The sequence below is a fragment of the Drosophila mojavensis genome, unplaced genomic scaffold, assembly GCF_018153725.1.
Source record: "Drosophila mojavensis isolate 15081-1352.22 unplaced genomic scaffold, ASM1815372v1 contig_16, whole genome shotgun sequence".
Classification (NCBI taxonomy): domain Eukaryota; kingdom Metazoa; phylum Arthropoda; class Insecta; order Diptera; family Drosophilidae; genus Drosophila; species Drosophila mojavensis.
Window position 1 is genome coordinate 8,214,251 of NW_025318693.1, and position 22,278 is coordinate 8,236,528.

The following is a 22,278-nucleotide window of genomic DNA, read 5'->3' on the forward strand; positions in this document are numbered from 1 at the left end:
CAACTTATCACAAGAGCTTTTATTGTATATATGTTTACAAGTACATGGTTATTTAATAAAATTAAATTTAAAAATTAATACAATAAAAAGCTTTTAATTTTCTAAGCACTTAGACGTTTAATACTAACGGAAAATTTGATTACTCAATATTTTCTCTACCACCATTTGTTATCGATAAGCTGAACAGCTGTTTTATGTTTGCATTTGAGCATTTAATAGTGCCAATTGAGTAAATGAAAGTGGATATTTGGGATACTCAAACATATTTAATATAATATATATTAATTATAAGGAGCATAATTTGCAAAGATTTATTTCAAATTGTTAATTATACCGTATCACACAGTTTTGGCTGCTGTTGGTCTCAGCTTTTAAGTGAACAACATTACAGATTGAGTGCAATGCTCTGTTATTGTAACATCGACTCACAGTTTGAATTGCATTGTTTTTAGGTTTGGAAACATTGAAAGTGACACACGTGCTCAGTCGTTGCGGGTAAACATGAAAATCGCTGAAGCATAATTAAAATTAAAAAAAGCGTAAATTGGGAAGCAATAAAATGACGCATTTGGGTGAAGAGGACAGCCCGGTCGAGGAGAAGAAAAAACCACGCGGAATAGTTAGGGAGAGCAGCCAGATATTCCGCCGGAATCGAGCGCTTGGCTATGTCAGCAACCATGTGCCGGCAGTGACGCGCTATGTGCAACGTCGTCGGGACACTCTGCTGATCACCTGCATTGGCCGCTCCTTTCAGGTGTACACGGCCAGCCACATGCGCCTCCTGCATGTCAGCGGCCTGCATCCAGATGAGATTACGGCGCTGGCTACGGACAGGCTACACACGTATGCGGCGAGCAACAAGTGCATCTACGCCTGGCGAGCGGGCAAGCACATACGGCATGTGTACCGGGGCCATGAAGGTAATGTGCATCTGCTGCTACCCTTTGGCCGAAACCTGATTGCTGTGGATCGCAAAAATGTGCTCAAGGTGTGGAACATACCCACCGATGACGTCTATTTGAATGTGCCCTTCGACGAGGAGGAGTTCTCTATCACAGCTCTGGCCCATCCGCCCACCTATGTGAATAAAATTGTTCTCGGCTCGCGGCAAGGTCTACTGAAGATCCTGAACATTAAGAAAAACACCATACTGTGCACCCTGAGCCACCATTTACAGCGCATCACTTGCCTTGAGCCGGCGCCTGCATTGGATGTTATGGGCGTTGGCCATAGCGATGGCACCATAATTGTCTTGAATCTGAAATTTGATACGGTGCTGATCACCTTCAAGCAGGAGTGGGGCACGGTCAGTCAGCTGTCCTTCCGCACAGACGGTCCACCCATTTTGGTCTCCGCCAGCGGCATTGGACACTTGGTCTTCTGGAACTTGGAGGAGCGCAAATTGGCTGGTCAAGTGCAGGCACACGAGAGGAAGGTGACGACGGCAATCTGCCTGCCCAGCGAGCCGGTGGTCTTCACCACATCCCCGGACAATTCAATGAAAATCTTCGTGTTCGATATGTCCGACGGCGGCGCCAGACTGCTGCGCATGCGTGAAGGTCACACGAAGCCTCCATTATTCATACGCTATCATGGCGCCAGCGGTGTCTCCATTCTGTCCGCCGGTGACGACAGCACGCTGCGCGTCTTCTCCACCATATCGGAGTCGCTGAACAAGAGCATGGGTCGAGCCACCTACAATCCCAAGGCGACCAAGAAGAAGAGTATGTTAGGACGCAATTGAAGCATCAAACCAAAGCTCAATCTTAATTTCTGTTTGTATTCCATAGATCACTTTATGTATGACAAGAACAGCATGCCGCCAATTCTTGAGTTCACTGCGGATGCGACACGCGAAAAGGAATGGGACAACATCGCTGCAATGCATGCAGGCATCATACAGACCACCACCTGGTCGTTCCACAAGAGTCGCTTGGGCGACCATCGGTTGGTGCCACAGAAGTTTTACAATAAGAACCGCGACGATTTCCAAGCGGAAACCACATCTATCGTTGCTTCGCATTGCGGCAACTATGTTATTATTGGCTACAGCACCGGCGACGTGGAGCGCTTTAATATGCAGTCGGGCCAGCATCGCCTGAGCTACGGTGGCTTCCGCTCAGCCCACGAGGCAGCTGTGCGTGGCCTGGCGTGCGACAATTTGAATCAGTATCTGGTCTCGGGCTGCTCACAAGGCCTGGTTAAGTTCTGGCCATTCAAGGATAATGGTGAGTGTTTGCTTAGTACATTATTGTTCCGCCTCGAGCTCATCATCCTCACTCACTCACTTCACAGCTTTGAAGCCAGTTGCCGTGCTGCGACTAGCTGATGGCGTTGCTCAAATGCGGCATCATCGTGAGAGCTCAATGGTTGCCATTGGTCTGGATTCGTTCAAGATCTACGTGGTGGACATGGATACGCGTGTGGTGATCCGTAAGTTTGTCGGGCACACGGCAAAGCTAAACGATATGGCCTTTAGTCCGGACAGCCGCTGGCTCATCACAGCCTCCATGGACTCGACCATCAAGGTGTGGGACATACCCTCATCCTATATGATCGATCACTTCAAGGTGCAGCAGCCCTGCGTCTCGCTAAGCATGTCGCCCACTGGTGACTTCCTGGCCACCGCCCACATCGGCTTGTTGGGCATTTACCTGTGGGCCAACAAGACGCTGTTTAACCAGATCTCGTTGCGTTCCATAGATCCGAATGAGCCGGCGCCGTATGTGGGCCTGCCCGCTAGCATTTGCGATGCCATGGATCTTGATGATGCCATGCAGGAGCTGGGCATTGATGACGTTAACGATAATGTGGAACTGGGCGAGCAGATTGATGCTCAGTACGAAACGCCTAAGCAGCTGACGCCCGAGCTAATCACACTCTCCGGTCTGGCAGCATCGCGCTGGCAAAATCTGCTCGACCTGGAGCTGATCAAGCAGCGCAACAAGCCGAAGGCACCGCCCAAAACACCCAAACAGGCGCCCTTCTTCCTGCCGACGGTTGCAGGCCTAGATCTGCGCTTCGATGTATCCAATGTGCAAACGGGCAACACTGAGCAATCCCGTGTGATCGAGGTCTCCTCGCTCAACAATCTGACCGCTTTTGGCAAGCAGCTGGAAGCGACGGCCACAAGCAAAGACTTTGACTCCGTGGTGCAGCGCATTACCCAGCTGGGTCCGTCAATGGTGGACTTCGAGATCAAATCACTGCATCCGGATGCCGGCGGCACCAGGCTCGCCATGCTGCAGTTCCTCAGCCTCATCGAGCACATGTTTGGCACGAACCAAAACTTCGAATTGGCCCAATCATATCTAAGCGTTTATCTGCGCTCCCACGGCTTGAGCTTAAGCGAATCCCCAGAGCTTGTCAGGTCGCTGCGCAGCGTTGCGCAAACCCAACAGGCGGCCTGGGAGCGCATCGAGAGCAAGTTGATCTACGGCACTGGCGTCGTCGCGGCACTGCGCAACTTTGCTCGCTAACTTGGTCTATAGTCTTAAGTCTATTAAATTACGTTTTACCAGATGTTTGTAAATAAATTGGTAATGTTTTATATCACTTTGGAAGCATTTTCAAATGTGAAATTCGTATGTAATCCCAATTTTTAACTTGGCCAAAGAATAGATAGTAAGCTCCGTCAATCTTGATATCGATAGACATTGGGATTGGGTATTTCTATTGCAGTTGATTCTATAGACCTTCCTAAGTTGGTCGGACCTATAAACCATTTGCTAATCATGCAATATTGATGATATGGAATTTCTGAAATTTAGAATTCAGCATACAAAAACCTTAATCGAAATTCGATTGAGCCATACCTATCTGATAATGTATAAATCCTTCCTTGTGTCGAATAGAGTGAAACCCAAATTCAATCAAAATTTTGTAGCCAATATTCGAATCGATCGAAATCGTAATATCTAAGAATTTTAGAGTTAATATCTAAAAATTAGTCAGACCTATGAATCATATGAATCACACCAGACTGATAACCGGCTTAGTTAATATGCAGTATCGTGACGTATCATGCGCTACCATTTAAAGAAAAGCGAACGCATAAACATATATTTTTAAAGTTGAAATTGTGTATTATTTTATTTATTATATCCGTTTAATCTAACGCTTTATTATTTAGGCTGGAATTAAATAACTTAAATTTGTTCCTAGACGCGTTGGATCGCGGTCTGTAAATATGCGGTTCTAGTGGCGACTTGATTCAAATTTTGTTTCATTTATATATTCGTATTTCATGGGGGTGGCATCTCCTATTGTCAACTCATATATATCCAACTCAACATAAACGGAATAAAACAATGTTTATATATAGTTTTTCGAACCACGCGTTAAAAATGTAGTGCATAATATTTTTGATAAGTATTTTCTTTTGTTTTTTGTTTTTATACCTAAATATCGTAATTAGCATATCTCGTAGTCTGAAGAGCGTCTCCCGATCCTAAGCCATATATATAACTTGAAATTTTTGTTTCTTCAATTTGGATACATTTTAGTGTATATATGGGTGTGTGTGTGTGTGTGTAAATTTCAGTTAATTATTTGCGAGTGTTTCTTTTTTTCTTTTAGTTTTAGTTTGGGATATTACAATGAATGCAGCAAATGCCAGTCGATGCGGATGGAGTGCCAGGTGCTGGGAATATATACGCGCTAAGTGCCAAGTGGGGGGCAGTAGCTAGTTCAGACGATGTTAGTGACGGACTTGCATTGGGTTGACAATTGGAACACGCAGAGGGGGTTGGCGAGTGAATATTCATTCTCCAGATTCACCTTGGACGCAGACACTTGATTTACTTCTTGGATTTCGTTTTTATGGGTGTTGTTTACTTTTGTTGTGTGTCAGTTAATTTGCTTTAAGTGTAAGCTGTTTAACTGGATGTGCACTGTTGAACGCGTGGTCCGTACTGGTAGCCACCCTCGTCCTCATCATAGGCCATGCGCTGGTGTTCCTGGCGACGTTGCTTGGGATCAAAGTCCTCCTGCAAAACAAAACAATAAATAGTTGTTAGCGACTCGCTCCTCTTTCTCTCTCTCCCTTGACTTACCAAAACTGCATGCTCTGCATCAACTGGAATGTCAATATCTGGCGCCGGCGGCAAGCATTGCTTGAGCGTCGGGATAACTGATGGATTGAGCATGTCGGGGAATATAACTTCGAATTGAATGATGAGTGTGCCCTTCTCCAAGGGGTTCTTGAATATGGGCATACCCTCTTCGGCAATGCATTTGGTCATTTCGTGTCGGATAACTTCACCGGGTTGTGTGGAAATCAGCAGATCGCGATCATCGAGAGTCTTGATAACCCGCTGGAAGCCGCACAAAGCCTCGACCAGTTGCAGCGGCATTTTCATCATCAGATCCGTATTCGCATGCACAAATGTTGAGTGCTCTTTTTCGTCCAACAATATTATGATATCACCCGGTTGAGATTCGGGCTCGTGATCGCCCTCGCCTGCGAATACTATCTTCTGGCCATCCCGCATGCCCTTCTCGATGTGCACCTCCAGCACCTTGCGCTCTCGCACCGTTTTGCGTCCGTTGCAGTTCTTGCAGCGATCCTTCTCCTGTATGGTTTCACCGCTGCCGGAACACTTTCGGCACACTTGCTCATTGTGTTGCACGATGCCGGGCGCAATCTGTTGCACACGGACCTCGACACCATTGCCGCGACACTGCACACACTTCTCGATGCTGCCCTTCTTGCCACCACGTCCTTCGCACTTGTCACAAATCACATTCTTTTGCAGCTGCAGCTTGCGCGTTGCTCCGTTATACAGCTCCTCCAGCTGAACGGACATCTGATGGACGACATCTTTGCCGCGTCGCTCACGACGGCGACCGCCGCCGCCGCCACCACCGAAACCGGTACCAAAGAATTTCTCAAAGAAGTCCATTGGATTACGGAAATCGCCGGAATCGGCGCCGCCCTTCTTGATGGCCGCCTCACCACCCTCGTCGTATATCTGACGCTTGTCCGCATCAGAGAGCACTTCGTACGCCTGGGAGATGGCTTTAAATTTCTCGCCCTCATTGGGATTCTTGTCTGGATGGTATTTGAGCGCCAATTTTCTGTAGGCCTTCTTCAGCTCATCAGGGGTTGCATTGGGCTTCACTCCAAGCAGATCGTAATAGCCCGTTTCCTTAACCATATTTTTTCTTGTTAGCTGATTCTTTTAACCTTTAACTGCAAACAGAGACGAAATTACATTGTAATTACTCGGGTTGCCAGATATTTATAAACTGGTCGCTTTTTGTTCGTATAAATGGCAATTTCCGGGATGCGAAAATTCAAAAGAAAAAAAACGCAATATCAAGGTCGACACACGGCGGTATCGAAGATAACAGGGCCCCACGTTTTCTAGAAATTTTCTATTTCAATATGCTTTTTTGTTCGGTTTTGGATACCACATTCAACGCCTCACAGCTGACTCTGCCTTACTCTTTGCATTTCGTTGTCTCTCTCTACCACTCTGACGCAGATACATATACACACACTCATCCATACATACATATTTATATACAAATGTACATAAACTTCTAGAAAATTTCGTCAGCAGTGCGCAGCCCTGGTTGCCGTAACCGTTGCCCCTGTGCGAACATCGGCACAAAGCGAACGACATGATAATGTGAAAAAAAGCACACCAATACAATGACTAGGTGTAAAGCAACGTGCAGAAAACGAGACGAAGCGAAAAAATTAGAAAACGCTGTACAATTTTCTATTGATTTGTGTGCGATTTTCGTAAGGCCCTTGTCTGCAATTCGGCTGCAATTCCCAGACAGACAGGCGCACACACACACACATAAATATGATTGAGTATGGGCGCACACGCTAAAACATGTGCCGCGCAGGACGCTGCGTCAGAGGAATATTAATTGGGGTAGAGACAAAGAAAATTCAGCTTTCGTTGCCGACTTGAATCGATTTTGCAAAATAGTGCATCAGGCGTAACATAGTGCAATTACTAACTACGACGCAAATATAAAAATTATATATTCCCTATGATTACTTAACAAAGACTGGGCAAAAACTAATCATCAAATACACACACACATAATGAAAATGCCTGCGGAAATAATTAGACCATTTCTTAGTAGTTCTCACCTTTTTATAACAGGATTTCACGAGTACTCGAATATTTGTTCTAATAGTTATATATTTATATATATGTATACCGTTTTTACAGTACGCTTTAAGAGTTACACTTTTACTATAATTTTAAATCTATTTCGAATACTTTTTCAGCAGCCTGCTATCGCTGTACGAATGCGCCACGCTTGTTGTATGAAAGATCGAGAATATATTAGGGGTGATACATGTTACACTACTTTTATTATAATAATACTGCCATAGCAACGAGTCGCTCGTTGAGAAAATGCAACTCTGTCCCAAATTCGCAGTCTGGCAAGCCTACGACAGATGAAAGCAATACGGTCACACCTCACAAAACAGCTGTCTACGGCGGCCTGGTTATTTAACTCGAGTGGAATAGCCAGAGATTCAATAAAATAAATTCTGAATTAGAATTAGAAATGAGACACGCTCAATTCATAGCACGCACTGTGTTTGTGCACAACAACAACGTGGAGGAGGCATGCCGTCTTCTTAACCGCATACTCGGCAAGGAAGAAATCTTCGATCAGTTCCGCCGCACGCGCTTCTATGAGAAGCCCTACCAGGTGCGAATATAAACATGTTCTTAAATGTAGCTAATGACTGTTATTTTTACAGGTGCGTCGTCGTGTTAATTTTGAGAAGTGCAAAGCCATCTACAATGAGGACATGAATCGTAAAATTCAATTTGTGCTACGAAAGAACCGTGTGGATCCGTTTCCAGGCTGCAATTAAATTTACATGATTTATTGTTTTGCCGTTGTTTTTTAAATAAATCTAAAACATAGTTAAAAAACAAACACGAAGAAACACATAAATGAATGCTTAAGCTTTTCGTAGAGCTTTTATCCTTGCAGCGGGCATACAAATGCCCTTTTGGCTTCATAGTGTTAAAGCGCTTTAGCGGCAAGAGTGAGCTTTCAATTTTTATTGCTGCCAAACAATTCGCAATTCGTTGCTCGGCTCAGAGTCTTCTCTGTGTTCGTGCAGTTAGGACGAGTTTTTAAGTTGATACGTTACAAGAGGTAAAAGTGAAATTCCATTTGTGCCAATTACAATAATAATATCTGTTCTTATTTGCGAAGTGTCTATTGCGTTGTTAAACATTTTTATAGCACACTTTTGAGCGTTGCCATATTTGTTATTTGTGCAAAATTCATGAGCATGTATTATTAGCATATTGTGGTAGGTGTAGTGTGTATATGCCAGAGTGTGTGTGCGTGATTTGCGTTGCATTTTCAGCATAATTTCGGCTGTGGTTTTAACTGCTGCTACTGCAGTTTGTGCTGCATCCCCACTCAACAACGCAATCTACAACAGCAAGTGGCTTGCAAGGCGCAAAACGTGCCTAAGTGCTCCCAAATGCATCGATAATTCGCTTTTGTGGGCAATCTATTACAATCGTGTGCGTATGTATGTGTGTATGTGTATATGTGTGTGTGTAAGTGAATGTGCTTCTTCTTTGTTTGTGTGCATGTGTTTGTGTGTGCCTGTGTGTGTCGATGGTTGGGTGGCTTAGTTAGGGACCACAGCATAAAATTCGCTTAACATCAAAGTTGGCGTGTTCCATTCTGCTCTTCCATTGACAAGCCCCACGCTTGTTGTTGCCGTTGTTGTGGCACCTTGTTTGAATACCCTTGCAATGGGTATGCTGCCTATGTTGGCAAATGTATGATTCGATGTGAGATTGTATTGTATTTGGTGTAGCATATAATTGCTAGATATATTTTATTCTTTTACTCTATTTCATTTCTATGTTAAATTTTACTGTTATACTACATTTTGTTATCATCCTTAATTTTATTTTTAAAGTGTTCTTATATATTAATAGTATGTATACTAAATATTACATTTTATTTGTGAATGATATTTTATTCTTATATTGTAAGTATTTAAGTCTTGAGTCAAATATCAAGTGGATTAATTTTTACTGTTATGAAGTCTGAGCCTTTTGAAATAACATAATATAATTAATAATTATCTGCATTGAATGAAATTTAGTTTTATTTTATAATCAAGCGCTTATTTATTTTTAAATATACATTTTAGAGTGTTTACCTTTAACTATTTTATAGTATTGGAATTTAATTTACGGATTTAAAAATGTACTGTTTTTCGTACGGTAGACTTATATATGTATATGTTCATATATTTATTTAGCAAGTGTATTTAGTCGTCGTCCTTCACAATGGAAAATTTACTTCTTGTTAATTTTACTTTTTGTTTATGTTTCGCTGAGCGTTGCTTGCATTGCTTTTACTACCTATAAGGGCATTTAATGTTCCCCATTACCAAATTAAACTTTTCATTTTTGTTTTGTTGTTGTTTTTTGTTTTTGATGTTTCCATTGTGCTGTGCTTTGCTTTGGACGCTTTTACTGCCGCTGTTTTATCGATTTCTTGTGTTATTTTTAGCAATATTTATTTGCATTGATGTGCGTGTGTTTCTGTTTCACTCTCTTGACACTAACACTTACACACTCGAACACATTTAAACTTGCATTTGTATGCGTAATCAAATTTTGTTGGCAGCTAATCAAATTGATTACGTCTAATGTCCTTTACAGCTCGAAATATTACGCTATGTTTGGCAATCGATTCGTGGCTGTTGTCCTGGTTGCCAGCTGCAGCCTGGCTCATGCCTATCCGGCGCTCTTACCATATCTCTACTGTAAGTAGGCCTCACGATATATACTATATGTGTAGATATACGTACATGTATTCATGTTCGTGCAGCCCCTTTGAAGCGCAGCGCTGATACTTTTCCGCAAATCGAGGACGATGTCGTGGAGCTGGATCAGTTGAGGCAGGAGCAGCCCGCGGTGGGAAAACGACAGCACGATGGCAGCACCGCACGGACCACCACAACCACCACCAAGGAGAGCATCGCGAAAGTAATTACCCCACCAGAGGTGGGTAGCAAGGAGCAGCCTCTGATGCCTGACCTGGAGCGTCAACTGGAGGTGGCCACGCCCCTAATGTCGATGTCCACCACAACCACCACCAGCACATCGGCAACGACGACAACGGCAGCGTTTAAGGACGATGGCGAACGCTCACAGCTAGAGGAGCCAAAGACGGCGGCCAAGCCGGCCAACGAGCCGGGAGCCCATGCAAAGGTAAGGAGCTATTGCCCGGCCCAGATCCCGTCCCATAGCAGTATATGTATGTATGTATGCCCCTTGTAAACCAAGCCAATATGTGTCTTTTGAAAATCCAAGTGTATATCCACGAAACCACCCAAAAACCAACAGGCTTTCTACGGTGCAGCGCGTCTTGCATTTGGCCAAAATCCCGAGGTGTTGCCCACATCTCCAGCAACCACAACAACAACTACAACAACAACAACAGCTATGCCCACGACTACAACAACAACAGCTGCAGCGCCAACAGTGGCCACAGAAGACGCAGCAGCGCCAGCTGGCGAGGATGTGGCTGGTGAGCCCGTTGAGACTGCCGAAGAGACAGTCGACGCAGTTGGCGGAACCGACGTCGACTCAATGCCGGATAAATTGCCCACGGCCCATCACAATCACGATATCAACAAGGAGACCATTGGCGACATACTGATAGACCAGTTGGAGACGGTGGCCAAGACCACAGAGCGACGCTCCAGCATGCCACATATGACGGCCAAGGTTCTTATGACAACTCAAAAACTATTTTACTGATCGGCAACGAATTGGCTAACCCAACCTAAATTGATCTATTCTCAACATTCGCCCACTCTTGCTTGCACTTTGACCCCACGCACATCTCTGTTGATCTGCCCTGATTCACATGCTCTCTTTTATCTCTCTCTTGTAGACGGCTCAGAGCTTGCTGCGCAATACAAATGGCCAATACTCTTCCTTTGATATGGCCCAGTATGTGTTCTGGACTGGCGACGAGACAGGCGTAGCTAGAGCTGTTGAGGAACTGATCGATGAGAATTTGGTGGGTTTATCTAACTATCTAATATTGTAATGCTTCATCTAGGTCGATATCCTGAATCTATATAAATATATCCATATATTCAGAAATTATCTGTAAATCGTCAGTCATGCACCCTAAGGTGAATGCCCAAACTAGGATTTGTTGTAGGAATATTCCTCCTAGCCTAAGAATATACCGAATAGTTAAATATACGATTCAGTTCAAACTAGAGTATAAAATCGATATACCTCAGATACCCTGTATACCTATGTATATCAAAAAATCCAAAACTATATGTATATTTCTTTAAATCTATCTCTACACTTCTTGAATGAATCCATTTCTATATATTTATATTCCACATCTATATCTTTTCTCTTCGCAGATCACCCGAGAGAGTGCTCTGAAGTTTTTGCGCGATATTCGTCTGGGCATTGAGTTCTTGCAGCGCTCCTATGCAAATCGCATTTTTCCCGAGGAGTTGCGTCAGAATCACTTGAAGCGTAATACTTTGCCTAGCTCGACAACCACATCGACAACAACAACAACCACAACGAGCACCACCACTGAAAAGCCATTCATACACTTGGACAGCGATTCGGAGGCCGTAACTCCGGAAATAGGACGAGGCAAGTCCTTAGACAGCTTCACCTTCTGGAATAAGCTGAAGGCCCTAGAGAATGAGAGTCCTCAAGGTGGGTGACAAATAAAGTAAACTATGTAAAAAGTAACTATATATTTGAACGATATGTATATATGTTAGATCTAACGGACTATGATGAAACCATGGGTCGTGCTAAAATCGTAGAATATTTGTATAATGAGTACAGCTTGGAGGAAATACTCTACAAATTGGCCAAGGTGAGTTGAGATATAATCAGATGAAGAGAGAGAGAGAGAGAGTCATAATCTAAATTGTAATATTTATCCTGCAGGTAATGTTTGCTCAGTCTTTGGCTCATGGTTCCGATGAGGCCCAGCAGGAGCTGCAGAAGCTAACCGAATTCCTGGAACACGAGGGCAATCTGGGCATTATTCCCGTTGACTTGCAGAAGAAAGTGCTAAGTGAGTGGGGATTTAATATTATTAATAAAAACAAGTTTTCTAATTTGTTTTCGTTTTCCTTTTAGGAGTTCTGCTCACCGCACTCTCCGATACTCTAACCGAACATCCCGAGTTGCTGCCGGCTGCGCGCGTTAACTTGGCAAATCCATTTTTCAGACTTCCAATGCATACCACAAGTCAATAGAGCAGTGAGGACAGCTCTTAAATGTTATCAAAAGTATATATATAAATATCTATATGTATACATATAATATATATGAATGAAATATTAACTAAGTTATATACACAACTGATCATATATACATATATAATTATTCTGTTTCACAAGTTGTTTAACATAGACAGAAATGCGCTCTCTCGGAATTGGTCAACATTTTTTTCTTTCTATATATTATACCAAAGACAACCAAAAACAAAACAAAATGGCTAATATCAAAAGGCTTATAATTTAGTTCTTATCATAGCAAAAAAAAACTCTCGTGATATTTTTGGCTGGCTAGAAAGTGCGAGATAAAAAAACGTTTTTATATTCATCATATATACTACATATATGACAAATTTTAGAAAAGTGGTAAAAGAAATCCTTTAAAAAATAAAGAAAATGAAGAAGACAAAAAAGAGAGACTTGCGCTTTTGAAAAACCCAATATATGTAGAAATTATAGTAAATCTGAATCTGTATTGTATTGCTTGCTTATATTTGATATGAGTTAGTTAATAAAGAAAAAAAAAGGAAAATTTAGATGAAGATGAAGAAAACTTAAGAGGTTGAAGTTGATGATATCTATGTAAATGTCCTTTGTTATTTGAGGCTCTTCATAAGGCATCGTTTGTTCGCTTCCCCTCAAACACTTGAAATTGAAGCAGGAAAGGGCTTAAAGTCCGCATATATCAGTAGCAAATAGAACTGCTTTTTCCAATACATACATATATATATGGTTATATACATATATTTTTGTTCTTATTATAAGTACCTATTTATATATACATACATATGTTACATGCATACATATACCCTACTAAATAAATACATAACTAACCAGTTGCTGATTGATTATACGTTTATGTTTTGCCAATTTAGTTGATTGCTCAGTTTTAAGATATATAAATATTATAAATGATGTGTAAAATCGCTGTAATACCAATTATTGTTTCAAAACATACTTGATATACTAAACAAAATATATATGCTATATATTGTTTAAAAACAAAATACAATCTGTGAACTTTATAGCTAGTGTCTACTGTTGCCAGCTGGACTCATCGCTTACTGAATTGAAAGTTTTCAGAAATATTAAAAATAAATATTTATTCCGGTGAAATCTTGTAGGTTATTTATAGCTAGTATCTACTGTTGATTGTGGGATATTTGCTATATAGGTTTTCCACTGCTCTTCTTTTCCAGATATGTATTTATTCATTTAAAATTCTTTTGTGTATTAAATACTTAGTGTCTACTGTTCTTTTTTGGGCTCTTCGATCTCCGATTTGGAACCATCCAGCAACTTATTAATTTGCGCCTCTGTTAGGGGTTCCTTGCTGTTGAAAAGCTTTTCGATTTCAGCTCGCTCCTCCGGATCCATTTGTTCGCTATATTGCTTGGCCAAGGCTTCCAATCGTTCCTGGTTCTGATTAAAACGTTTGGGCAACCAAAAGATCGTTTGCACCATTCTACGACGAATACAAAGGAATTCAAGATCAAAGTCTATGAGATATAATTTTCATATATACCTGAGAAATATAAAACCCGTTACAGCCAATATCAGACACAATGCCGATGTCTTCAGCATGGTCCAGTAGTCAACAACAACTTGCTGATGCTTCATTTTGGTAATTGGTAACAGGTAACAGCTCCGATAAGCAAAATGGGGCAACTAGTATATCCTTCCGCGACAACGCAACAGTATCTAATAAAGTGTCATAAGGCAGTTTATCGAATATTTTTTGTACATACTGCTTAAGGACGCAATTATCGGATTGTTGTGGCCGTGGCCGGTCGTCATGACTAACCTACATATTTGATGCATATGTGTATCTCCCACAAATCAATAATTCTGATTGCATACGTGTCTCGACTGTGTGTATTTGGAGCATGTTGAGTGCTGACCTAGACCCACGTCGAATGACCTGTAGGCATAGGAAATCAAAGGAAATTCTTTTCATTTTCGAACTGGTCCTTTTTAATTATGTGCTTTAATAGGAAAGTGGGTGTGTTCTAGGTGGGAGACGCTCAAGCTACTTAAGGTTGACTGTATATTTACATATATAAGAAAACAGATGCAGTCAGACACATGCCAAAGCACTTAAGACCTCCACTGAACTAGTTTAATAAATTGTAGAATAACTTAGGAACTGCAGATATGATCTATGATTTATTTTAGAGAATAACAATGATATTGCAATGAGTAGTTAATGAATATAAAGAATATTTGCAAAACCATACAAAATAAATAATTTTAATTCCTCTTATCTCTCTAAAATTGAATCAAGACCAGGTAGTCATAATGCAATTCAATATACACAGCACTGTCTTTGTATTTATATCTCCATCTGTATCTAATCTATATTGATAAATGTATCTGCTATGCAATCATCATAGGCATCTCTTAAGTAAATGTCTAATATCTACCAGTTATGCTCTCAAATTTAAGTATAAAGATTGATTTTTATTGATAACGTTTAAAGGACTTAAGTTATCCAACCCAAATATTATGCTTATACTAGTTATGTTATAGAATAGTATTTAGAATAGTATTAGTATTTCAAAAATCAAGTCTCTAGCGTTTATAACTATGGACTTTATAACTATAACTGGGTTAAAATCAATGGTATAGACAACATGTATGTCTATGCTAAATTTACGATATGTATCCCGCCTGTTTTGCGTTAAAAACGTGATGCCATTTTTCTTTTAATATTTTTTTTTTATTTTTTTATGGAGTTATATGTTATATACGAACAATCACGTCACGGCCTAAATAATATATATTGTATATCAAGCATTGACCTACGCCCATACATAGGTAGACCAATAGCGATTAATTTTGTCATGCTGTCCTGATGATGCACTTTAATTTGTATATAGTTTATAGGGAACGTACGATTGGACTTATCAAATAAATTATTTATTGTACCAGTACACACGATTGTAAGAGCTTTGCACAAGAAACTCAATAAATAAAATCAAAAAATATATATACGTATATACTATATTGACGATAAAGGCCGACATATACTGAAGTAGCATGGAGGATCGGGCGAATTGTAAATTAGAGACAAAATTGTCTCAAATCAAAAATAGAAAAAAAACAAGTAAGAAGACTCTAGTCGAGACTGCTCGACTAGGAGATACCCTAAACCCTCTAATCTGATATTCACTCTGCGTATTAGAATGCGCTCTGCTAACTGCGCAGTAAGCAGCGACTGCGCTTGGGCTGCGCTGTAGTGTGGGCAACATTATAAGAATTTCTTTGTTGAATAATTTAATTTCTAGACGTACAATCTTAATGAAACTTTCAGAACATAATCATAATGTTCAAATGTATGTACATTCTAAAGCACAAGTCTCTAGTACTTGAAATACGTCTTTTACAAAGGTGAGGGTGAGGGGGTGGATATAAGGGTGGGGGGGAAATTACAACAAAAATCGAAATTATATAAAATATATATAAGTCTACATTTAAAGTTTGTAAGCTCTAGCTCTAAAGGTGTAGGAGATATAATTAAATAACTAGCATTCGATAAGGTTTTTGATCGATAATAAAATATCGGGAGTAGTTATCGATATTTAAAGAAAAACTTGATATGCGCGTGATATACACGGACTTAGGAAAAAAAATTTCAAGTCTCTAGCTCTTATATCTTCTGAAATCGACGCGTTCATACATACGGACGGACGGACGGACGGACGGACGGACGGACGGACAGACAGACGGACAGGGCCAAATCGACTTAGCTCGTCGCCCTGATCAAGAATATATATACTTTGTGGGGTCTGCCACGCCTCCTTCTGCCTGTTACATACTTTTAAAAAAACCATTATACCCTGATTTCCCATTTTCAATGGGTTCAGGGTAAAAAAAAAAAAAATAGATTAGACCCATGGCTCTACATAGCATTCGATTCGCTGGGGGGGTAAACAAAGTGTAAGACAACAAAAATTTGGACTCACAAACTGAATATTATCAATAGATAGTGCTGCAGGCATATCAGATCTTATAGAGGCGATAACGGATGCCCAGCCTATATAAGGCGCTCGAATTGCCAGGCTAAGTGCAATACTGAAAGAAGGAACAAGATGAGTAGACATTTGATTTGTGCCTGCCTGCTCCTGGGCATGCTATCTCTGGCTCTGGCTGCCAAGAGACCCATCTCGGATTGCGTAAGACCCATCCACAATTAACTTGGGGCAAGTTCTAGATTTCAACTGCTTTCAGGGCGAACGAATCGAGAACGATGGCTACCCAATGGAGCGCCACACCGTGGTCACCGAGGACAACTACATTCTGACCATGCACCGCATACCCCACTCCCCCAAGACGGGCGACACTGGAAAGCGACCAGTTGCGTTCCTCATGCACGGCATGCTGAGCTCCAGCTGCGATTGGGTGCTGATGGGTCCCGGCAAGGCCTTGGCCTACATCCTCTCCGATGCCGGCTACGATGTCTGGATGGGCAATGCCCGCGGCAATACGTACTCCAAGGCCCACAAATACTGGCCCACCTTCTGGCAGGTGTTCTGGAACTTCAGCTGGAACGAGATTGGCATCTACGATGTGCCTGCCATGATTGACTACGTGTTGGGTGTGACTGGCGAGAGCCAACTGCAGTACGTAGGCCACTCCCAGGGTACCACCGTCTACCTGGTCATGATGTCCGAGCGCCCCAAATACAATGACAAGATCAAGTCGGCCCATCTGCTGGGCCCCGCCGCCTACATGGGCAACATGAAGAGTCCAATGACACGCGCTTTCGCTCCCATTCTGGGCCAGCCCAATGCCATGGTCGAGCTCTGTGGCTCCATGGAGTTCATGCCCAGCAACAAGTTCAAGCAGGACATGGGCATTCTTTTGTGTATTAAATACTTAGTGTCTACTGTTCTTTTTTGGGCTCTTCGATCTCCGATTTGGAACCATCCAGCAACTTATTAATTTGCGCCTCTGTTAGGGGTTCCTTGCTGTTGAAAAGCTTTTCGATTTCAGCTCGCTCCTCCGGATCCATTTGTTCGCTATATTGCTTGGCCAAGGCTTCCAATCGTTCCTGGTTCTGATTAAAACGTTTGGGCAACCAAAAGATCGTTTGCACCATTCTACGACGAATACAAAGGAATTCAAGATCAAAGTCTATGAGATATAATTTTCATATATACCTGAGAAATATAAAACCCGTTACAGCCAATATCAGACACAATGCCGATGTCTTCAGCATGGTCCAGTAGTCAACAACAACTTGCTGATGCTTCATTTTGGTAATTGGTAACAGGTAACAGCTCCGATAAGCAAAATGGGGCAACTAGTATATCCTTCCGCGACAACGCAACAGTATCTAATAAAGTGTCATAAGGCAGTTTATCGAATATTTTTTGTACATACTGCTTAAGGACGCAATTATCGGATTGTTGTGGCCGTGGCCGGTCGTCATGACTAACCTACATATTTGATGCATATGTGTATCTCCCACAAATCAATAATTCTGATTGCATACGTGTCTCGACTGTGTGTATTTGGAGCATGTTGAGTGCTGACCTAGACCCACGTCGAATGACCTGTAGGCATAGGAAATCAAAGGAAATTCTTTTCATTTTCGAACTGGTCCTTTTTAATTATGTGCTTTAATAGGAAAGTGGGTGTGTTCTAGGTGGGAGACGCTCAAGCTACTTAAGGTTGACTGTATATTTACATATATAAGAAAACAGATGCAGTCAGACACATGCCAAAGCACTTAAGACCTCCACTGAACTAGTTTAATAAATTGTAGAATAACTTAGGAACTGCAGATATGATCTATGATTTATTTTAGAGAATAACAATGATATTGCAATGAGTAGTTAATGAATATAAAGAATATTTGCAAAACCATACAAAATAAATAATTTTAATTCCTCTTATCTCTCTAAAATTGAATCAAGACCAGGTAGTCATAATGCAATTCAATATACACAGCACTGTCTTTGTATTTATATCTCCATCTGTATCTAATCTATATTGATAAATGTATCTGCTATGCAATCATCATAGGCATCTCTTAAGTAAATGTCTAATATCTACCAGTTATGCTCTCAAATTTAAGTATAAAGATTGATTTTTATTGATAACGTTTAAAGGACTTAAGTTATCCAACCCAAATATTATGCTTATACTAGTTATGTTATAGAATAGTATTTAGAATAGTATTAGTATTTCAAAAATCAAGTCTCTAGCGTTTATAACTATGGACTTTATAACTATAACTGGGTTAAAATCAATGGTATAGACAACATGTATGTCTATGCTAAATTTACGATATGTATCCCGCCTGTTTTGCGTTAAAAACGTGATGCCATTTTTCTTTTAATATTTTTTTTTTATTTTTTTATGGAGTTATATGTTATATACGAACAATCACGTCACGGCCTAAATAATATATATTGTATATCAAGCATTGACCTACGCCCATACATAGGTAGACCAATAGCGATTAATTTTGTCATGCTGTCCTGATGATGCACTTTAATTTGTATATAGTTTATAGGGAACGTACGATTGGACTTATCAAATAAATTATTTATTGTACCAGTACACACGATTGTAAGAGCTTTGCACAAGAAACTCAATAAATAAAATCAAAAAATATATATACGTATATACTATATTGACGATAAAGGCCGACATATACTGAAGTAGCATGGAGGATCGGGCGAATTGTAAATTAGAGACAAAATTGTCTCAAATCAAAAATAGAAAAAAACAAGTAAGAAGACTCTAGTCGAGACTGCTCGACTAGGGAGATACCCTAAACCCTCTAATCTGATATTCACTCTGCGTATTAGAATGCGCTCTGCTAACTGCGCAGTAAGCAGCGACTGCGCTTGGGCTGCGCTGTAGTGTGGGCAACATTATAAGAATTTCTTTGTTGAATAATTTAATTTCTAGACGTACAATCTTAATGAAACTTTCAAAACGTAATCATAATGTTCAAATGTATGTACATTCCAAAGCACAAGTCTCTAGTACTTGAAATACGCCTTTTACAAAGGTGAGGGTGAGGGGGTGGATAAATTACAACAAAAATCGAAATTATATAAAATATATATAAGTCTACATTTAAAGTTTGTAAGCTCTAGCTCTAAAGGTGTAGGAGATATAATTAAATAACTAGCATTCGATAAGGTTTTTGATCGATAATAAAATATCGGGAGTAGTTATCGATATTTAAAGAAAAACTTGATATGCGCGTGATATACACGGACTTAGGAAAAAAAATTTCAAGTCTCTAGCTCTTATATCTTCTGAAATCGACGCGTTCATACATACGGACGGACGGACGGACGGACGGACGGACGGACAGACAGACGGACAGGGCCAAATCGACTTAGCTCGTCGCCCTGATCAAGAATATATATACTTTGTGGGGTCTGCCACGCCTCCTTCTGCCTGTTACATACTTTTAAAAAAACCATTATACCCTGATTTCCCATTTTCAATGGGTTCAGGGTAAAAAAAAAAAAATAGATTAGACCCATGGCTCTACATAGCATTCGATTCGCTGGGGGGGTAAACAAAGTGTAAGACAACAAAAATTTGGACTCACAAACTGAATATTATCAATAGATAGTGCTGCAGGCATATCAGATCTTATAGAGGCGATAACGGATGCCCAGCCTATATAAGGCGCTCGAATTGCCAGGCTAAGTGCAATACTGAAAGAAGGAACAAGATGAGTAGACATTTGATTTGTGCCTGCCTGCTCCTGGGCATGCTATCTCTGGCTCTGGCTGCCAAGAGACCCATCTCGGATTGCGTAAGACCCATCCACAATTAACTTGGGGCAAGTTCTAGATTTCAACTGCTTTCAGGGCGAACGAATCGAGAACGATGGCTACCCAATGGAGCGCCACACCGTGGTCACCGAGGACAACTACATTCTGACCATGCACCGCATACCCCACTCCCCCAAGACGGGCGACACTGGAAAGCGACCAGTTGCGTTCCTCATGCACGGCATGCTGAGCTCCAGCTGCGATTGGGTGCTGATGGGTCCCGGCAAGGCCTTGGCCTACATCCTCTCCGATGCCGGCTACGATGTCTGGATGGGCAATGCCCGCGGCAATACGTACTCCAAGGCCCACAAATACTGGCCCACCTTCTGGCAGGTGTTCTGGAACTTCAGCTGGAACGAGATTGGCATCTACGATGTGCCTGCCATGATTGACTACGTGTTGGGTGTGACTGGCGAGAGCCAACTGCAGTACGTAGGCCACTCCCAGGGTACCACCGTCTACCTGGTCATGATGTCCGAGCGCCCCAAATACAATGACAAGATCAAGTCGGCCCATCTGCTGGGCCCCGCCGCCTACATGGGCAACATGAAGAGTCCAATGACACGCGCTTTCGCTCCCATTCTGGGCCAGCCCAATGCCATGGTCGAGCTCTGTGGCTCCATGGAGTTCATGCCCAGCAACAAGTTCAAGCAGGACATGGGCATTGAGATGTGCAAAGCCACCTCGCCCTACGCTGAGATGTGCGCCAATGAGATCTTCCTGATCGGCGGCTACGATTCCGAGCAACTGGACTATGTAAGTGATAGAAGAGGATAGCTAGATAACTAGAGGTATGACGTGCTCTATCTTGATTTCTCTGCAGAATCTGCTGGAGCACATCAAGGCTACATCGCCCGCCGGCGCTTCGGTCAATCAGAATCTGCATTTCTGCCAGGAACACAACTCCGGCAAATTCCGCAAGTTCGATTACTCTGTGTTACGCAATCCCTACGAGTACGGCAGCTACTATCCGCCGGAGTACAAGCTAAAGAACGCCAAGGCACCCGTTCTACTGTACTATGGCGCCAACGACTGGATGTGCGATCTGAAGGATGTGCGCAAGCTGCGCGATGAGCTCCCCAACATGGCGCTCGACTATCTGGTGCCGTTCGAGAAGTGGGCCCATCTGGACTTTATCTGGGGCACTGAGGCCAAGAAATACGTGTACGACGAAGTCCTCAAGCAAATGTCTAACTACGAATAGTTTCTTTATTCAATCAAACGATTCAAACATTAAAGGGCATTGGTTAAGCAATTACGATTTTCATCTGGTAACCCAATTTAATTTCGTCGTTCTGCAATAGTTGTCCATCTACTATATAGAAGCCAGTCGACAAATATTTCTCAAGTTTCGATGCATGCAGTGTGTACTCCTTAATGTAGAAATCTTGAGGAGACAATGGACAGCTCTTTGGGTCGGGTGCATTCGAATATTCCTTTATCTTCTCATATATGAAGTTCTTATATAACGATCCCATTAAATCGCAGACACCCATCACAGGATAATCCTTATGCACTTTATACTCCGATGATGGTGAATCCGCCCTAAGAATTGTTATGTTTACCTGATTTAAATTAATAAATATGTATTACTGAGATGAGATATAAGCATATACGAAATTATCTTCTCATATATGTACATATATACAAAATTTATATTTATAAAATTAAATTATTACATAACAGCTAGCTGCTGTCAGTCTGCTTTGAGCACGGAGTGTGTCATATCAGTTAGCTATATGCTGCCAACCGTCAGTGTTATTGCAGTTCGCAAATGTCTTCAAGCTCGATCCTTCTATTGCATAAGTATGAGAATTCGCACTTACCTATTTGTACTTTGTATAATATATTCTTATTGATATATACACATACATATATCTCACCTTCCAATCGTTGTCTAGGCTGGTCAACATGTTCAGCTCCCCATTGATAACAGCGCTTGTCTTTTCATCCTGGTATTTGACTCTTAAGTCAGTTCCGAACATCGTCGTGTCCTCGTGAGTCTTTGATATTTCGCCTATGGTTGAATTTAATTCGCCACCTTGCACATGGACGCAGCTGCCGACTAGCAGCAGTGCGAAGAACTGCACCAAGTACACAGACATTGCAATCGGATATAAAATTTTCGAGCACCGAACGAGCTTTTTATACAGCTGCTAA

The 22,278-nt window shown here is 41.6% G+C and overlaps 8 protein-coding genes across 11 annotated transcripts; 4 read left to right on the plus strand and 4 right to left on the minus strand.

The window, feature by feature from the left end:
- The first annotated feature begins 442 nt into the window (after positions 1-442).
- LOC6573025 (WD repeat-containing protein 36) lies at positions 443-3,592 on the plus strand. The gene is made up of 3 exons (XM_001999084.4): positions 443-1,724; positions 1,791-2,228; positions 2,296-3,592. The coding sequence occupies exons 1-3, from the start codon at positions 560-562 to the stop codon at positions 3,477-3,479; spliced, it is 2,787 nt and encodes a 928-aa protein (XP_001999120.1). The 5' UTR covers positions 443-559; the 3' UTR covers positions 3,480-3,592.
- Positions 3,593-4,062: 470 nt separating this feature from the next.
- On the minus strand, positions 4,063-7,317 carry LOC6573024 (dnaJ homolog subfamily A member 4). Its single transcript, XM_001999083.4, has 3 exons — positions 7,115-7,317; positions 5,055-6,193; positions 4,063-4,988 (listed from the first exon to the last, which is right to left on the minus strand). Exons 2-3 carry the CDS (start codon positions 6,156-6,158, stop codon positions 4,878-4,880), a joined length of 1,215 nt encoding a protein of 404 aa, XP_001999119.1. The 5' UTR covers positions 6,159-6,193; positions 7,115-7,317; the 3' UTR covers positions 4,063-4,877.
- Positions 7,318-7,434: 117 nt separating this feature from the next.
- Positions 7,435-7,923, plus strand: LOC6573023 (28S ribosomal protein S21, mitochondrial). Its single transcript, XM_001999082.4, has 2 exons — positions 7,435-7,689; positions 7,742-7,923. Exons 1-2 carry the CDS (start codon positions 7,543-7,545, stop codon positions 7,856-7,858), a joined length of 264 nt encoding a protein of 87 aa, XP_001999118.1. The 5' UTR covers positions 7,435-7,542; the 3' UTR covers positions 7,859-7,923.
- Positions 7,924-8,023: 100 nt separating this feature from the next.
- Positions 8,024-13,158, plus strand: LOC6573022. Of its 3 annotated transcripts, none has more exons than XM_015166706.2 (9): positions 8,024-8,148; positions 9,690-9,793; positions 9,859-10,241; positions 10,344-10,760; positions 10,930-11,058; positions 11,423-11,732; positions 11,801-11,898; positions 11,973-12,102; positions 12,168-13,158. In XM_015166706.2, exons 2-9 carry the CDS (start codon positions 9,706-9,708, stop codon positions 12,284-12,286), a joined length of 1,674 nt encoding a protein of 557 aa, XP_015022192.1. In that variant the 5' UTR covers positions 8,024-8,148; positions 9,690-9,705; the 3' UTR covers positions 12,287-13,158. The 3 variants fall into 3 exon arrangements, with proteins under 3 accessions (XP_015022192.1, XP_001999117.1, XP_015022191.1); XM_001999081.4 differs by having other exon boundaries at positions 8,045-8,148; positions 10,377-10,760; XM_015166705.3 differs by lacking the exon at positions 10,344-10,760 and having other exon boundaries at positions 8,046-8,148.
- LOC122756840 lies at positions 13,145-14,043 on the minus strand. The gene is made up of 2 exons (XM_044007471.1): positions 13,833-14,043; positions 13,145-13,772 (listed from the first exon to the last, which is right to left on the minus strand). The coding sequence occupies exons 1-2, from the start codon at positions 13,925-13,927 to the stop codon at positions 13,556-13,558; spliced, it is 312 nt and encodes a 103-aa protein (XP_043863406.1). The 5' UTR covers positions 13,928-14,043; the 3' UTR covers positions 13,145-13,555.
- A 2,328-nt stretch (positions 14,044-16,371) lies between these two features.
- LOC6573020 (lipase 3) lies at positions 16,372-21,373 on the plus strand. 2 transcript variants are annotated; one of them, XM_044007470.1, is made up of 4 exons: positions 16,372-16,482; positions 16,538-17,158; positions 20,776-20,874; positions 20,942-21,373. In XM_044007470.1, the coding sequence occupies exons 1-4, from the start codon at positions 16,399-16,401 to the stop codon at positions 21,320-21,322; spliced, it is 1,185 nt and encodes a 394-aa protein (XP_043863405.1). In that variant the 5' UTR covers positions 16,372-16,398; the 3' UTR covers positions 21,323-21,373. The 2 variants fall into 2 exon arrangements, with proteins under 2 accessions (XP_043863405.1, XP_001999115.1); XM_001999079.4 differs by lacking the exons at positions 16,372-16,482; positions 16,538-17,158 and adding an exon at positions 19,989-20,099 and having other exon boundaries at positions 20,155-20,874.
- On the minus strand, positions 17,158-17,640 carry LOC26528341. The gene is made up of 2 exons (XM_015160138.3): positions 17,470-17,640; positions 17,158-17,409 (listed from the first exon to the last, which is right to left on the minus strand). The coding sequence occupies exons 1-2, from the start codon at positions 17,562-17,564 to the stop codon at positions 17,193-17,195; spliced, it is 312 nt and encodes a 103-aa protein (XP_015015624.1). The 5' UTR covers positions 17,565-17,640; the 3' UTR covers positions 17,158-17,192.
- On the minus strand, positions 21,294-22,240 carry LOC6573019. The gene is made up of 2 exons (XM_001999078.4): positions 22,002-22,240; positions 21,294-21,683 (listed from the first exon to the last, which is right to left on the minus strand). Exons 1-2 carry the CDS (start codon positions 22,221-22,223, stop codon positions 21,366-21,368), a joined length of 540 nt encoding a protein of 179 aa, XP_001999114.1. The 5' UTR covers positions 22,224-22,240; the 3' UTR covers positions 21,294-21,365.
- Positions 22,241-22,278: the final 38 nt, after the last annotated feature.

Bases quoted from the DNA above. Each gene is read 5' to 3' on its own strand.
- LOC122756840 (XM_044007471.1), bottom strand. From the start codon at position 13,927: ATGAAGCATCAGCAAGTTGTTGTTGACTACTGGACCATGCTGAAGACA. The intron at 13,773-13,832 runs GTATATATGAAA...TATTCGTCGTAG, and splicing joins ACGGGTTTTATATTTCTCAG to AATGGTGCAAACGATCTTTT.
- LOC6573020 (XM_044007470.1), top strand. From the start codon at position 16,399: ATGAGTAGACATTTGATTTGTGCCTGCCTGCTCCTGGGCATGCTATCT. The intron at 16,483-16,537 runs GTAAGACCCATC...AACTGCTTTCAG, and splicing joins AGAGACCCATCTCGGATTGC to GGCGAACGAATCGAGAACGA. The intron at 17,159-20,775 runs ATGGGCATTCTT...TTCAAGCAGGAC, and splicing joins GCAACAAGTTCAAGCAGGAC to ATGGGCATTGAGATGTGCAA.
- LOC6573024 (XM_001999083.4), bottom strand. From the start codon at position 6,158: ATGGTTAAGGAAACGGGCTATTACGATCTGCTTGGAGTGAAGCCCAAT. The intron at 4,989-5,054 runs GTAAGTCAAGGG...TTTGTTTTGCAG, and splicing joins ATGCAGAGCATGCAGTTTTG to GAGGACTTTGATCCCAAGCA.
- LOC26528341 (XM_015160138.3), bottom strand. From the start codon at position 17,564: ATGAAGCATCAGCAAGTTGTTGTTGACTACTGGACCATGCTGAAGACA. The intron at 17,410-17,469 runs GTATATATGAAA...TATTCGTCGTAG, and splicing joins ACGGGTTTTATATTTCTCAG to AATGGTGCAAACGATCTTTT.
- LOC6573023 (XM_001999082.4), top strand. From the start codon at position 7,543: ATGAGACACGCTCAATTCATAGCACGCACTGTGTTTGTGCACAACAAC. The intron at 7,690-7,741 runs GTGCGAATATAA...TTATTTTTACAG, and splicing joins TCTATGAGAAGCCCTACCAG to GTGCGTCGTCGTGTTAATTT.
- LOC6573022 (XM_015166706.2), top strand. From the start codon at position 9,706: ATGTTTGGCAATCGATTCGTGGCTGTTGTCCTGGTTGCCAGCTGCAGC. The intron at 9,794-9,858 runs GTAAGTAGGCCT...ATGTTCGTGCAG, and splicing joins GCTCTTACCATATCTCTACT to CCCCTTTGAAGCGCAGCGCT. The intron at 10,242-10,343 runs GTAAGGAGCTAT...TGAAAATCCAAG, and splicing joins AGCCGGGAGCCCATGCAAAG to TGTATATCCACGAAACCACC.
- LOC6573025 (XM_001999084.4), top strand. From the start codon at position 560: ATGACGCATTTGGGTGAAGAGGACAGCCCGGTCGAGGAGAAGAAAAAA. The intron at 1,725-1,790 runs GTATGTTAGGAC...TGTATTCCATAG, and splicing joins CAAGGCGACCAAGAAGAAGA to ATCACTTTATGTATGACAAG. The intron at 2,229-2,295 runs GTGAGTGTTTGC...CTCACTTCACAG, and splicing joins CTGGCCATTCAAGGATAATG to CTTTGAAGCCAGTTGCCGTG.
- LOC6573019 (XM_001999078.4), bottom strand. From the start codon at position 22,223: ATGTCTGTGTACTTGGTGCAGTTCTTCGCACTGCTGCTAGTCGGCAGC. The intron at 21,684-22,001 runs GTGAGATATATG...AATTTAAATCAG, and splicing joins GCCTAGACAACGATTGGAAG to GTAAACATAACAATTCTTAG.